The 15,905-nt window shown below is 43.1% G+C and overlaps 2 protein-coding genes across 5 annotated transcripts in view; both read right to left on the bottom strand.

Annotated features, from left to right (window-relative positions):
- Positions 1 to 2,994: 2,994 nt before the first annotated feature.
- PRFB3 (peptide chain release factor) lies at positions 2,995 to 5,756 on the bottom strand. 4 transcript variants are annotated; one of them, XM_078587000.1, is made up of 7 exons: positions 5,385 to 5,756; positions 5,050 to 5,267; positions 4,582 to 4,782; positions 4,293 to 4,505; positions 3,692 to 3,842; positions 3,392 to 3,628; positions 2,995 to 3,267 (listed from the first exon to the last, which is right to left on the bottom strand). In XM_078587000.1, exons 1-7 carry the CDS (start codon positions 5,746 to 5,748, stop codon positions 3,212 to 3,214), a joined length of 1,440 nt encoding a protein of 479 aa, XP_078443126.1. In that variant the 5' UTR covers positions 5,749 to 5,756; the 3' UTR covers positions 2,995 to 3,211. The 4 variants fall into 4 exon arrangements, with proteins under 4 accessions (XP_078443126.1, XP_078443125.1, XP_078443127.1 ...); XM_078586999.1 differs by having other exon boundaries at positions 2,995 to 3,280; XM_078587001.1 differs by having other exon boundaries at positions 3,388 to 3,628; positions 5,385 to 5,755.
- LOC144712719 (P-loop containing nucleoside triphosphate hydrolases superfamily protein) overlaps positions 5,748 to 15,905 on the bottom strand; it is a 37,443-nt gene continuing 27,285 nt past the window's right edge. Inside the window, exons 17-28 of the mRNA XM_078586998.1 lie at positions 8,545 to 8,685; positions 8,235 to 8,348; positions 8,062 to 8,148; positions 7,790 to 7,993; positions 7,533 to 7,697; positions 7,225 to 7,413; positions 7,057 to 7,146; positions 6,855 to 6,983; positions 6,554 to 6,651; positions 6,304 to 6,382; positions 6,093 to 6,242; positions 5,748 to 6,028 (exon numbers count right to left, since the gene is read on the bottom strand). Coding sequence (XP_078443124.1) covers positions 5,792 to 6,028; positions 6,093 to 6,242; positions 6,304 to 6,382; positions 6,554 to 6,651; positions 6,855 to 6,983; positions 7,057 to 7,146; positions 7,225 to 7,413; positions 7,533 to 7,697; positions 7,790 to 7,993; positions 8,062 to 8,148; positions 8,235 to 8,348; positions 8,545 to 8,685 — 1,683 coding nt within the window. The 3' untranslated portion in view covers positions 5,748 to 5,791. The remainder of the gene's footprint in view (positions 6,029 to 6,092; positions 6,243 to 6,303; positions 6,383 to 6,553; positions 6,652 to 6,854; positions 6,984 to 7,056; positions 7,147 to 7,224; positions 7,414 to 7,532; positions 7,698 to 7,789; positions 7,994 to 8,061; positions 8,149 to 8,234; positions 8,349 to 8,544; positions 8,686 to 15,905) is intronic.

The raw sequence follows: 15,905 nt of genomic DNA on the forward strand, positions 1-15,905 counted from the left end.
TTAACTCTTAAGGAAATTTTTCTTTATATTTTTTATGGATACAATTATCTTTTAAACCATGTGCTGATATAATGCACCCATACTAACTAGAATGGAAGAATATCCTTGGTCATTTTGATAGTTCACAATATCCTTAGTCATTTTGGAGTCTTGCGCAAATGAAGAATCATATATACATAGTAACCGATAAAACTAAACCAAGAGAGAGTTTGTATACTCTTACATATATTCTTGATCGTGAGGGGTAGCTTGTCACCCCATTGGCTGGAAATTTAATTTAATTTTGTTTTAATGTGATCCTTATTAATTAATATATCGATAGTTTATTAAGGATGGTGAATAAATGGTATTGTATCATTGAAGTTATTAACTAGAAGGATTACATGGGTCATAGGGTCACAAACATAACATATATGGATGTTCATGGATATAATCAAAGCTATGAGAAATTTTATGAAAATTTCCAAAATAGTATAAATATGGGGCACCCATTTCAGATACTCATGCAAGCCAAGCTTCCACCCCCCCTTTCTTCACTCCCTCTCAAAGAGCTATATCCTTCTATTATGGTCGGATGATGATAAGAACAACAAAATTATTTAGAAGAGTTGGAGATATTGAATAGGAGATCCATCAATCAAGTGTCTGTGTGGATACATCTAACTGCCAGACAGGTGAACATCTAGAATGTTCTCTTCATAGAACTGAGTGAGAGTGGAATCTGTTACACATAAGGTGATATGCGCATATTTAGATTTATAGCTTAGATCCAATTCTATTTATCTTTTTCTGAAAAAAATGTAAAATCTTCATACAGTTAATCAAGCCCATAGACTAAGGATACAAGGTAAGTCAAGTAAATGGTTTCCAATATAACGCATAAACATCAAAGATTTAACTTGATGAAATTCATATAAATAAAAAACTCATAAAAATTATGAATTTTAACTTTGAAGAATCTAATTCATAAATTTTATAAAAATTATATTAAATCAAGTAATTTGTATTTAATTTATATGTCATGTTCTCGAGACACTAATAAAATGTCTTGCATAACTATTTTACCCTTTTACTGGGTTATTTATTTCTTAAATCAGATATTTTTGTGTTTTATTATAATTATTGATAAGGTGTTTAAATACTAAGCAAAATTATGTGAACTCATATTTTAAATAATAAAATAGATAATTTTTTCATAATCTTAAAGTAAATAAATTGTGATTTCCCTATATTTGTATACCTTTAATGGATATTCTAGAATTTTCATGATAGCTTTTCGCATCTTAAGTGCTCTCTAAGACCAAAAAAGTAATGTTGAACTTTTAAAACTATTTGACCGATTTCAAGGAACCAAATTAAGTCAATATGTTTACCTTACTCTATCTCTACTAGTTTACATAAATGTTACAAGTTATTTTCATGTCTTTTATTCTTAGATTGGCCTTCTTTAAGAGTAATATGTGAATATTGCCTTATTTTCTATCTATGTTATGATTTACTGGTGTTTAGTGGGGGTCAGTTGCATTGGGGTGAACAATCTATGGCGTGTTGTGAATCCAGGTTCAGCAGTCATCAGCGTCTGTTTTGGGGTGTGTAGTAGGCATATCACACTTGTTTTAAAGGGATGTGCAAGGAATTTACGTCCAACATCTCTCATTGGCCAATGGAGAGTACAATAATTACCAGTTTACCTCATAAAAATATTCAGCCCAAGATTAACCTAATTGGCGATTAACAATGGCCTTGATGTTGGGACAGTAGAAACTATGCATATCTCTCATAAATGATGGTGTCATAAATCTAGAAATATGATTGTAAGTAAAAACATACAGGAACATATGCATTAACTTTATATCAATGGTCTTCGTGTGCTTGTACATGTGAGAGGGTCAAAAGTCAATCTGGAAAAGTACAAAACGACCATACAAGGACGAAATAACCTGATCCAATAGGAATGTAGGAGTCCAAATGAGTTTTGGCGCATTAGAGTTGACATTTAGTATTCCATTTCCATGTTTAGATAGATCTATGCATAAAAATTAACTAGGAGCCATTTAGAACCGATCAATCCTTCTGATTCCATAGTTAAGACCCATGTAGACCTTTTCCACATAGCATTGAGTCATTAGATCAAACTTCTCTCTAATAACATCTGTTATGTATGTATCTTAAGTTCAGATCGAAATATTTCATCTGTTACTCTCATTATTCTTCTAGTAGCTGTCACCAAATCTAAGCTCTATTTTCAATGGAGACAACTTCTACCCACCACTAGATTCCCTAATTTTGTGTGCTTACAAGTTTAGTGCCCGCAGGCATGGAACTAAGTGTAAATACATCAATTTTCGCATGAACCTCACTCATCTACACGCACTACAACAGCCATACCATGAATGCAAAGAGATGGTCTTCATCCCTGTGGTGGGTGTTGGTGCATGAAGGAGAAGTGGGTGTTGGATACATAATCACTGTAGGGGATGCACCAATGCCGATAACTAAAAATCCTTCTCATCAATTACTCAATATTTTTCTCTTTGTAAAATCTGATACACCGATGTTTTGTTGATTCTATAATATCCATGAAGAAAACTTTCCATTTGCTGATTTCTATAAGCTATTTGATTACGCACTTTTAAAAACACGATTTCATCTCTTTGTCAAGTTATACAGAAAACTAAAGCTTCAACTTTGGATTAAAAGACTATGGTCTTGTGCGACATTTTCACAAGACATGTGCCCACTCGTCGCTGTGGTCATCATCTGTTTCAAGAAAGCACTCTCAACCTTTTCCCACATCAAGTTGAACCCTCTACCAGATAGAATAGGTTAAAAAAAACCCTTCTTTATTTACCTTCCCCTCTTCTAAAAGGCAAACTCGGCAACAGCGTAAACATATAAAAGAAAGAAGCAACAAGAAAGAAAAGGAAAGCCTACTTGGAAGGCCGCCGTGGCACGTCTCCCTCGGACGCGCCAGAAGCGACCTTAGCGACATCGACAGGGGAAGTCCCCGGCTTGGCCTTCACATAAACCACAGCGTAGCCGATCACGCCGACGATGATGAATCCAACGGCTGCCATGGAAGCGGTGCTCAACGGCAACTTCCGCCTCTGGTGCAACACTTCAGACGACTGATGCCCCATCGTCTTCTTCACCTCCTCCTGCTTCCTCCCTCTTCCCCACGACCATGACATCTCTCTCTGTATCTTTATCTCTATCTCTCTCTCTTAAGCGGTGGGCATGGGCAGGTTAAAGGCAGCCGATACATCTCTGGCAAGGAGAGCTGAGGCCACGTGTAATTCGATTTCCTCTAATTTTGGTATTATAGGAAAAAATGGATTTTTTTATTCTTTTTTGTTGGGTTTTAGCAAGAATCAGAAATCGGGGTACCTGCCTCTTCTTTGGGAGATGTGGGCTCTGATAAGCGGCTCGATGTTGCCGTCCAAGACGGAGTTCAAAGCAGAGAGCTGCAGCCCCGTTCTGATGTCGTTGACCAGCCGGCGAGGACGGATGACGTACTTCCTCCGTGCTGCGTCGGACTTTTGCGGCTCTTCTCCTTTCGACATCAACAGAAGCTTCGCCTTGAGGCGGTTCAGCGCCTTCATCTCGTTGGCGAACCGGCTCCTCTCCCCTGCAAGAAGATGGGTCAACGTTGACCCTTGAAGTCAACGGTGGGAACGTGGACTTTAGATACCTGAGCACTGGACGACGGTGCCGGTGGGCAAGTGACGGACGGTGACGGCAGGCTCGGGAGCCGAGGAGATCTCCAAGTCCGCTTCGTCAACGTCGAGGTCGGGTGTTGACTCGAGGAAGAGTGGGATGACGTCCACCACCGCCGAGATTCCCTAAAAAAGAAAAGACTCGTATCAGTCAACGAGATAGGCAGTTGACTAGATAGAGTTTTCGGCATCAAACAAACAGCCAAAAAATTCTGTTCATGTTCGTGTTCGGGTTCTGAACATTTCCTCCGTAAGGAGGACACTTTAAAACGCCCCCTTAAAAGAGAGGAAGAGAAAACATACCAAAATATGACAGAAGAAGATCGAAAAATCGGAATGCAGAAGCAAAAGCTTCCTCACCGAAGCAGTACCAGGAAATCAGAATGCAGAAGCTCCATGTTCAAAACATAGACTAATTATGAAATTCCTTCCTTGTGTTCGCGAACAGTTCCGTGTGTTAGCAAACGGTTCGCAAACATTGTTCGAATCTATTTTCTACGGTTCGTGTTTGATCGCCAACGTTTGCACGTTTGATCAAGAATGAAAATATTTTTCCCATCCCTATGGTTGACCCACCTCTTGGAGGGTTGACCCGCCGACGGGCCCGTTGACCATCAGGTGAGAGCCCCTCTCCCCCAGAAGATACCCGTAAACGTATTCGGATTCAAGCTCGATGGTTGCAGAGCAAAGGCCGGTTCCATGAGATGAAACGCTTTCGATAACTCTTGCTTCATAGCCATGTCTCTGTGCCCATCTGCTATACATCCTCACCAGCTTCTCTGTCCACAGCTGTTGATGTAGCTGTCATGTTTACGGTGCCGAGAAGAAAAGAAAAGAAAAGAAAAGAAAAGAAAGAATCTCCAACCTGAGAAGCCACGTCATTCGATTCGGCTCTGACTGTGACGAAGGCGCCTTCCCGATCGTAGGGGCCAGTGAGAAACTTGGACATCTCGTACTGATCCAAGAATTTGTTTACATCCATCGATGCGTCGTAAGCCTGTTTGAACAGTCGATGGTTTATGGAGTCCGTCTCCGCCAGTTCCGCAATTAGCTTTGCTTCTTCGGCCTGCACGAAGAACATGTCAAAATTTCAGTCGGCATAAGGCAAGCAGATAACTGCAATCAAAGAAAGAAATTCGATATTAAAACAATCAGCGTGGATGGGTCACCGGATTGAGAAGAAAGGAGAGAACTTTTTAGACATCCGTGAAAAATAAGCAGCGTGAACGACCGTACAGGAATTTAATAAGGGAAAAACGCTTCCTTTCACGCTGAAAATTGGACTAATAATCGGTAGACAGACTCACGTTGCACAATTGTGGAAGCACAGCACCTTGTATTGCAGCTCCTTGAGAGCTTTAACCACTCTGGTGGAGCGAGATAGTAGTCTGAGAGATTCACTGGATTTGGCAGGGTCATCCCAGAGATTATGCCGGAGGAGAACCGCCTCCTGCTCAACTCGCCTGGCTTCTTCCGTTTCCAGGGCCTCCGAGGCAATCAATCTAGCACGGGTGACCGCATCCTCAATCTTCTTCTTAAACGAGAAGAACCCTAGCAGAGGAAAAAAAAATTTAATTTGGGAAAAGCGGGAGAAGGAGCAATCAACCGGCAATGAACTCCAGACGAGAAAGATTAAGAGAGAGGGGAGGAAAGGGAAGAGAGACGTACCGAGCTCCTTGAAAGCCTTGTTATTCCGTTTATCCTCCGTCGACTGATCCGCCACGGAAGAGCACCGAAGACGCCGCCGCTCCGGCCACCGCACCGCGGCGCCGAACGCCATCGCCTCCGCCATCGCCGCCGGCGAGAGACCACGAAGGGGATTTTTCGAACGATGATAACGTGAGGCTCTCTCCTCAACTCGTAAACTCGGGCAAAAAGAGTTAAAGAGCAGAAAAAAGAATAAATCTTGACCGGGAATGATGATAATCACACAAAGCCCACGTACTTCAAACGTACACGTAGCCGCACGACCGTCGTGCGGTACGGAACGGGACGGACAACGAATCGTTCTCCGTCCCAGAGTCAAAAGCATTAGAAACATGAAATAAATAAATAAATAACGATGAGTATATTGGTCAATCGCCACCGCCGGCAGCGGCCGCGGCGATTTGCTTCTTAAGATTGAGAATTTGTACTGCGTAAGATGCGAGTTTCTCCTTGAGCTTGGAAGACGCTTCTTCGTACCTTCTATTCATGAAGCTCATCTCTTCGACCGCTTCCACATACCTCCCTCGGTAAGCGTCAAGCTTGGCCTGCGTCCGGCCCAGCATTCTCCTCAGCTTTGCCTTCTCGATTCCGTGGTTCAGCGCTTCCTGAGAGGAAAAGAGTCAACGACTGGAGAGAAAGAAAGGTCAACGGCCAATTAGCGGAACTCACTCGATCCAGTTGACCGGAAATCTCGTCCATTTCGGAGCGTTGACGAGCTCTCTCTTCATCGAAACAGAGGAGCTGACTTTGAAGGATGTTTATTTGCTCGCTAGCACTGTAATTTTCCGACAGAAGCGTCTCCATCGAAGCCTTGAGAACCTGAACGCAGAGCGAAGAAAATTAGACTGACGAATTACTTCAACATGGGTGAATAGCGTACATTCTCGAAAACGTGTCCGTCGAGTTCTAGTCGCTCAAGATCATTTTTCAGCGTGGTAATCTCCGACATCTTTGCAATGCTGCACAATGGGAGGCGAAGATTATTGATTAGGTAGATTGCCCCAACACCCATATGAAAAAGAAAAATATAAAATGGGAAATTATCGGGAACGGTGACGAGCGGGGGGAATAATGAATGAACTATCGACAAAGATAAAATTGAAGATAATAAATTCAAAATTATCATTCACCTGCTTTCACTCGCGTCCATTAAATTGTGTTCAGAGCAAGATAATCTCTCCTCAAGAAACTCGGACCGTTTACGACAAGATTCCAGTTCGCACTTTACCTGTTAGACAGGGAGCTTTGATCATGAAAAAGAGAGTTTTCAAAGAAATCCAGAAGAATACGCACTTTTTGCCTACTACGAATAGGAATGGAACCGTACTCTGAAGTGACGTCAAAAAAATTTTGTTTTCCAAACGGCACTCGAGAATTCTATCTCTCACCTAATTATGCCTTGATTCCGGACTCAAACATTCGTCGACTTACCTTTTCTAAAAGGTCGGTCAGCATCGCAATCTCATGCTTGGATCTTTCCTCAGATTCCAATAATGCCTTTTCCGTGGCGGTCCACAGAGACTTCTCAGTCTCAAATTCCAGCAGCGCTTCCGTAAGTTGCTGAAACATAATTGTAAAAAAAAATGAACTCATAAGCTCCATCTGAAGACTGGCGCGCCAAGCTTTGACTCACCATTGCCATTTCTTCCTTTTGTCTGGATATCCAATCATGAGAATCATGGACTTCTCGTCTGGCAGATTCACTTTCATCCAACCTAAGAGCCTGAAACATCATGGAAATTATCAAACTGTTCCAGAAAGAGCGCCGCTCAGTCAACTAAGACCGAAAGATGAAGCCTACCATAGTCCCGATTTCTTCTCGCAACAAGGTCAACTCAGAGTCGGACGAGTTCAGTCTGCTGGACAATGCATCCAGCTCATCCTCGAGGAACCCGATTTTGACAAGAGCTTCTTCTTTTTGGATCATTTCAGCCATCAAATTTTCTTTCAAAGAGGCAATCTCCTCTATTTCAAATGCACCTACCTCGACCTAAATGCCCGAATAACGTCGGATGTATTATTCTTTGATATATAACGAATTTATGAAAGAATACCAATAAATAATTTATCCATCCGAAATATGATTATAGCCTCGCAAATTAAATTCACCTGGCGCATTTGATTGCATGGGCCACTGTGATTCCTCGATTTACTGAAATCAAGAGCTTTTGAATCAAACCTAGAGACTGACTCGCGCCTGTTAGCACCACGCTCAAGGAGAGTCTTCTGACTATGCAACTGCTTAATTTCTCGTTCTGCTTGTGCTTTTTCACTCTGTGTGGACAATAGAATTTCAAAGAGTAAAATGAATAATTGAGCAATCGCCAAAAGATTATGTTCGGTCAGTAACAGCAGATTGTTGCCACCTCGAGTCTGACTTTATCTTGAATTGCATTTTTGAGTTTGGATTCTGTGTCTTTAAGCTTTGTTTTTGTCCTCTCGAGCTCCTTCCACGTGACTTCCTTCTCTTTTGCCAAAAAAGAAGATGAGAGGCATGAAACTTCTTTCTGAAGACCAAGTATATGTTGAACAAGCTCATCTTTTTCTAGTTCATGTTCACTAACCATTTCCTGTAAATGAAGAACTGGAAGTAAGTTAACCGTTACAATATAAGAGGGTGAATGACGTGGAAACTTACACTCATTTCCTTTTCACTGACTCGCTTCTCCGATACAATCTCCTGAAAACGTCTTTCCAGCTCACAATGCTTTTGAAGAAACAGGGCCTACGCTCTTGGAAGATGATATCAGACATCCCTTTGAGGAAGATATCATAATTTGACTGATGATTCATAAATTTTTCGAGTAATACCTTTTCCTCTTCAAGTTCATCGTTCTTCTTTCTCATAACGCCGTGGAGTTGTGCATGACAATCAGAAATGGACCTTGCAAGTGCGATAATTTCTAAGGCCGGCGCTTTAAGACCCTATATTAAATCCAAAGCGAGATATGGTTTTTATAATTCATATAAATTATGGAAGCCCCCAAAACTGAGGCCAGGAATCCGTTTACAGAAAAAAATAGCCATATTTTGACATCAGATTCTTGACTTAAAGGAGTAAACGCTAGCTAAATTCATCCGTCCCCCACATCATCTACAAGTTTAGGGATCATATGCTTACCAGGAATTCACTCGACAAGGATGACAAGCCTTCAAACAGATTTTTAAAAAAATAAGAAGCCTCTTTGACTGCATCATTTGACTGCTGAACTTCAAAATAAGAAGCTTCTATGTTTTCAACGATAAATTTCATCATGTTCCCCTGAAAAGATATTTCATGCATGTGATTTAAAATTTTGATCAGGAAAGGACTCAAAAAAGAAAATAAAAAAATTTAAGCTTCAACAGGTATGAGAGACTATGTTGTACCATTCGACAGCCAAGAACATAAAGTATATGCATTATCAAAACAACGAACAAAAGGGTTAAGAAAACAATCAACTAGAATGAGTCATTCCGTCAAAACTAGAGATCTAAAAATCCAATAACTTGACATTAAAAAATTAGCATTTCTCCACCTGTAAAAAATTAGTTTGAGAGACAAGAGATAGCACAGAGTAAGAGAAACTATCAAAAAACCAACAAACTATTCGTGTACAATGAGTCCATATTTAAATATACGCCTGTAATGGCTAGTTTTTACTAGCCGTTACTTGCCCGATAATAAGCCTACCCGTTAAGGCCGACTTACCCGTTCTGTCAATTGAACAGATCGGGTAATGGGCTGGTTAACCCAATACAAAAGAGGCTTATTTATCAGCCTTACAACAAATATATTCAACAGTATCATCAAGAAGAGCTAGCTACAAGAGGATAAGTGATCACGGGGATTTGGACGAGGGATCTGGCTTTGCAATAGCAACATTTACATTTGTAAATGAATTTCTTGATCTTTTCTTACCAATTTGATACAGACTGTATCAATATCCTCCTGGGAGCATATCTCACACATCTTCTCAAATACATCTCACCGTTAAGGATCATCTCTTCATCTCTGAGAAGCTTAAATTCACATGGAAGAGACCTTTATCAATGGAATCAGTTAGTGCGCTTCACCTTGCTGAGAAGAAATCTGGCAGATCATCAGAGTTAGGAGCTGACTGATGAGTCGCCTACACGATTAAGGAGATGGGACACAGAAGAGGCACTGATTCATGAGTAGCATCTCAAAACCATGCCATTACAAATGTACTAACACTCACAGTTCATGGAATTTGTCAAGGAGTTATGGGAATCAATTCCATTCAATTTTTGCAAGAAGCAGAATTCCTGACTGGAGTAGGGACTTGCAGTGAAGGTAGCGCATCTCCTCCAGGTTGATAAAACGGTGATGGAATAAGACAGAGCATTGATGACATCACGGAGAGAGATCAACTACAGCGGTTGAATGATAAATCGTCAAAGTAAAGAGAGATGTCCACTCTTAGAATGTGTATGTACGGTTTCTTCATGGGCCTCAGACCTGAGTATGAAGAGAAATGATTCAGATATTGTATAGAGAAATGATTCCAGATATTGATTTATTCAGGTCATCATGAAGGAGAGCAGACTAAATATAGAGCAGACTAAATATAGAGCAGACTAAATATAGTCCTGAGGTTAATATGGGATATGTGAAAGCTCTCTCTACAAAAAGCGACAAAAGGGAAGCAGTTGAAAAAAGTTCCATCTGAGTCAAAGGATGGAATTACCAATAAGTCAACTCAACACCGGGGGAAGTTTCAGAAAGGAGATGCAGAGGAAGAATTATAAAATTATTCAAAAAATTGACATTGTCATATCAAAACACAATGGTTTGCTTTTGATATGAAGGGGAGGACATGCTTTGGCAAAACACGGCTTTGCAGGCATTTGGCCTTTACAATGTATTTTGATAGTCCATGCCATGTACACCCAACTTGTCAGGTTGCTCCCTTCAACTGAGGGACAGAGCAGCAGCTGCACCCAGGCTGGCTTCAAGGACGAGGCAGAGAAACCAGTCAACAGAAACCCAACTCAGATCTGAAACAGAAACAAAAGACGCCAGAATTCACGGGCTGCAGCATCACCTCTGCCTCTCTACCTCGTCCTTGAAGCCAGCGTTGACAGGCATTACCTGTGGGCATCTACGCAATGCTGAGGCGTTCAGTAGAATCGGTGGGTTGGACTAAGAGATGTATATCCCACTCTTGTTTGGTACTGGTGAAAGTCCCCCCAAAGGAAGATGAATTCAACCGCAAAGGGGGAATCGGACAGGGATGCCCCCTGGCACCAGTGCTCTTCATCTCTGCAACGGATGCACTTGGTGAATATACCCTTCCAAGAGAGATGGATCCACAAAAAGGGGTCAGAAAGGGATGCCCTCGAGCACCACTGTTCTTTGTCTTGGCAGCAGATACACTTCGTAAAAGTACAACATATGCTTGGTCCCACAGCATGTTTAAGTAATTTTAGACCCCTAGCTTCCAATGGGGTATCCCTGTACAACAATATGCAGATGACCCCTGCCATTGACAGGGTCATCTCAAGGACATGGATTGGCCACCGGTTCTAGATAAGGGAGCGCTTGGTGCATCTGCAACATGTGCACAGCAATCCCCATCAACGTGTGGGGTTTGAAGGCGCGTAAAGGTATGACAAGGAGATTCCTATGAAGAAGCTCAGGGTGGAGGGAGGGGGATGGTCCAAGAATACGTAGAGCGCAGGGCCTAGGAGTATTGAAAATGCAAGACTTGAACATACTATTACTGGCCAAACGGGTGGGTAGACTTAAGGGAACAGAAACGGATATGGTTATGATACAGAACCAACAGTCATATCCTCTTTGATGTAACTCCACAAACTTCTCTCTTCTCCCTCTCAACCCCTTACCTTGTTATGATCACATTGGGTAAGAGGGGACTTAGACATCAAGAGAAGAGACAAGTGACTTTAACTGCATTCTACTTGGCTGCACTCCTATAGGGAAGGCTGCCCTATTAAAAGGAAATACATAATGGCCAAATGAGCAAAATGCACTTAGTGGGCTATCATGACAAAACTAACCCTAGATAGGCAATTTTTTCCTCAAGTCTGGGAATTCTTTTGTGCCAAGCTGGGAGACAGCATAGCCTTCCCCTCTTGGCTTGATGACAGGCAGCTTGGGGCACATTAAAAGCAGAGTCCCCATGTATGTTCACCCTTGCAAGGACCCCGCAGGCCCCAGTTTGGGAGTGCTAGGATGGTGCCTCCATGCTTGGCCGACACCCTGTCCGATCAGAGGCTGGAAGAGTATATAAGGATCCAGCAGTCCTTAGTACACCTACATCCAATGAGAGGGTTACAGGATGGTTGGGGATGGATCGGCACATCTTTTTATGTCTGGATGCATACACGAGGCTCAGATTCAGAAACCGGGACCACCCACTCCTGCCTTGTCATATGATTTTACCTCCCATGGGGTATCGGAGAAGGAAGCGAAAGGAGAAAGAGGATAATAGGATGTCGGGCCGAGCCAGTCATGGGTCGGGCTGAGTTTGAAAGAGGAGAATCCAGGAGTACTGGTTTAAGGATGGGAGGAGATCTGGAGTAGGTTAGGGTTTTTTTCTGCTGGATTCTGAATGGGCAACAGGCAATGTCTTCTGGAGGGTGACGGGGGAATCGACCTTGAATCCTTCTAGGAGAGTGCAGGCTAGCGGAGCACGAGCAGGAGCTAGAAGGAACCACCATTCACGATTACATAGTTGAGTTTTCTTGTTGTCTGTTGATACACAAGGCGTATCATTTGGTATCAGAGCAACGGTCTTGGCCAAGATGACATGGAAGGACCTCGAAGCTCGTCTTGATGCCACTGAGACAGAGTTCGCTCGGTTTAAGGCCAAACATAAGTGCATTGCTGATGCAGTGGCACAAGCTCGTGAGGAGGCGAAGCAAACACGGGAAAACCAAGGCGAATTTCTGCGCCATGTGCTGCAATCGTTGGTATCTTTCCGCCATGGTGAAAGCACCCCACGAAGTGCGGAAGAACACAAGAAGTTACGGAGGCGAATGAGCTTGAGATGGGAGTTACTGAGGAAACCACTGAGGACAACCGTAGCAGGACAAGCATACCCCTGGCTGCGTGGGATGGAACGATTCTTCAAGGTCCACAAGGTTCCCTTGGAGGATAGGATTAACTCTGTGCTGCCTTACTTGGAAGGCCCAGTACTGCAATGGTTCCTGTTAGCTGGCGCATTATATGTCGTTCATTTCTTATATCTCTTTCTGTATTTGGCCCATTATGCATATGAGGCCCATTATGTACAACCCGTATACCCTAATATATATAGTGTACACGGGAATAATTGCGGGGAAGTTCATTATCGTTTTTCTGTTCTTCTCGTGAGTTGGTCTCCTTCCACCTGTCGCCTAGGGTTTGGCTGGAGGAGAAACTCTCAAAGGGAAGCTCACAGTTCCTGTGGACTATGGAGCGCTATACATTCGACAATTGAACTGACTTCAAGATCCAGATTGGAAAGCGGTTTTGGGGAGGCATTATTGGATAATATCCTGCATCAGTTCATGGACATTAAGCAGCACGGTACAGTAAAAGAGTTCTGCAATGACTTCAAATGTCTCTCTATGTACTTACCACCGATACCCGAGTATATGATATACCAAATTTTCTTGAAAGGTTTGAAAGAGGAGATACAGGCAGAGTTTCTGCGTGATCAGATTCAAGGGCTCCGGAATTTAATGGATGCAGCCATCAAGGCCGAAAAGATGCTCCTTACCATTTGGAAGGCGTATCACCAGCAATATCTGAAAGGCAACCGCTCATCATATGGAATCTCCAGTAATGTGAGTGGTTACTGCCGTGGATATCAGAAAATGGCAACATCAAGTCATGACGTCGTGGGGAAAAACCAACAGAAAGAGCTCATCCCTGGCGGGCATAGAGCGAAGTGGGAGGGGATGAATGAAAAACCCCATGCAGAGTCATTGGGCTACCGCAAGCAGATGATTTTTACTCGAGAAGAAATGCAGCAAAGGCGAGACAAGGGACTTTGCTTCAACTGTAATGATAAGTTTGGACCCGGTCACAAATGCAAGAAGACATTACAGCTGGTGATCATTTGAGAGAGTGAGGAAGATGCGGATACGACAGACCAAGGGCACTCCAGATGACTTGGGTGACGACGACGAGGAAGTGGGTGGTGAGCTGCTTCTGGCTCAAGTTTCGTTATCGGCCATGATGGGATTCACCCACCCTAAGGCCGTCAAATTGTTGGGAGAAATCCAAGGGCGTCCTTTAACTATATTGATTGAGAGCCGTGCGTCGCATAATTTTTTGAGTGAAGTCATCATTCATGAGTTACACATCCCCTCAAAGACACCAATCCGATTCCAGATGATGATGGGGAATGGCCAAAAGACATCTAGCCGGGGGATATGCTGCAGAATTCCCTTCTCAATTCAAGGAGTACAGCTAAAGAGCGACTTTTTACCATTGAAGATTGGAGGTACAGATATGATCTTGGGAATGCAGTGGCTTTCCTCCCTAGGACGGATGCATATCCACCGGGACCAGATCCTGATCCAGTTTAAAAGTGCAGGCCAGCTAGTTACCTTACAAGGAGACCGCAAGTTATCTTGTTCCCAACTGTGGGCCAAAGCAATGAAGAAAGCTATAGCGGACAAAGATCTAATGATGGTGGAATTATATCATGTCGAAGGCATCACAACCCAGGACGACATTGATCTTGTCACATCCTGGGAGGAACACCTAAGACTGGCATTTACACAAGTCTTCACTGCCCCACGGGGTCTACCGTCTATCAGAGATGTGGATCACGCTATACCATTGATACCAGGCACACGTCCATTCACTCTTGCAGAAAGATGAGATTGAACGCTTGGTCCATGAACTAATGCAGGTCGAACTGATACAACCGTCCCACTGTCCGTTTGCAAGCCCGGCGTTGCTCGTGAAGAAGAAAGATGATGGGTGGAGATTTTGTGTGGATTACAGGGCGCGGAATAAGTTGACCATAGTCAATAGATACCTCATTCCAGTGGTGGAGGAACTATTAGACGAACTTCATAGGGCGACATTATTCTCCAAGCTTGGCCTCAAGTCGAGTTATCACCAGATTCAAATGAAGGCAGAAGATGTACACAAGACGGCTTTTAAAACTCACGAAGGACACTGTGAATTCAAGGTGATGCCTTTTGGTCTCATGAATGCCCCGGCCACTTTCCAATGTTTAATGAATAACTTGTTCCACCCGTTCTTGTGCCATTTCATGTTGGTGTTCTTTGATGATATTCTAATCTAGAGTCAGTCGATTGAAGACCACCGCAACCATCTCCACCAGGTCTTCCAAGTTCTGACAGACAACTCTCTTCATATTAATCCTAAGAAGCGCCAGTTTGTACGCACACAACTTGAATTTTTGGGACACTGGATGTCAGAGCACAGGGTACAAGCAGACATGGTAAAAATTCAGGCGATGGTGGATTGGCCTGTTCCCAAAACGCTGAAGGAGTTCGGTAGATTTCGGGTTTGACGGCCTACTACAGGCGGTTCATCAAGAATTATGCTATGAAGGCAGCACCCTTGTCTGCCCTACTGAAGAAAGATGCTTTTAGGTGGAATGAGGAGGCACAAGCCGCATTTCAGGACTTGAAGAAGACGATGACGGAAAAACCGGTACTATCTCTGACAAATTTCCAGATGCCGTTTACAGTGGAGACAGACGCCTTTGGGACACGGATAGGGGCGGACCTCATGCAAGGGGGTAGTGTTCGCCCAACCGATATCTGTCCGTCATCCGGTATCGGACAACCAATATCCGATATCCGGGAAAAAATGGTACGGTGCCAGATATCAGATATCGGATATCGGTCGACATCCGTCTATATGGGGTTAGACGGATATCGGTATCGGCTACCGAAGGTGGAGGGACGAGGAGGATACCGGATGCCGGATATCGGTTTTCGATATCCAGATGTCGGAGACGGATGCCGGATGCCGGATATCAGTTGTCGATATCCGGATATCGAAAACCGATATCCGGATATCGAAAACTGATATCCGGATATCGGTACCGATATTGAGAAGCTATCTATCTCACTCATTTATAATAAATGAATTATATTTTTATATAAAATATCGGTGTTGGATATCGAAAACCGATATCCACACCCGATATCCGATATTGTCATCCTTCCCCCTGAGACGGAGACGGATCTCAACACCGAGACGGATATCGATATCGGTTATCGGTACTGTAGCAACCGATATCCAATACCAATATCCGATACCTGGATATCGGAATGACCGGATACCGTAAAATTGCCTTTCCGGTATCCGATACAACATCCATCCCGATACTGTCATCCGGTACCGGTATTGGGACGGGCGAACACTACAAGGGGGGCACCCCATCGCATATTTCAGCCATACCTTACCGAGAAGAAGCCAGCTCAAATCAGCATATGAAAGAGAGCTAATGGCAATCGTGCTATCAGAACAAAAATGGC

Source organism: Wolffia australiana, chromosome 15 (assembly GCF_029677425.1).
Source record: "Wolffia australiana isolate 7733 chromosome 15, ASM2967742v1".
NCBI classification, from domain to species: Eukaryota; Viridiplantae; Streptophyta; class Magnoliopsida; order Alismatales; family Araceae; genus Wolffia; species Wolffia australiana.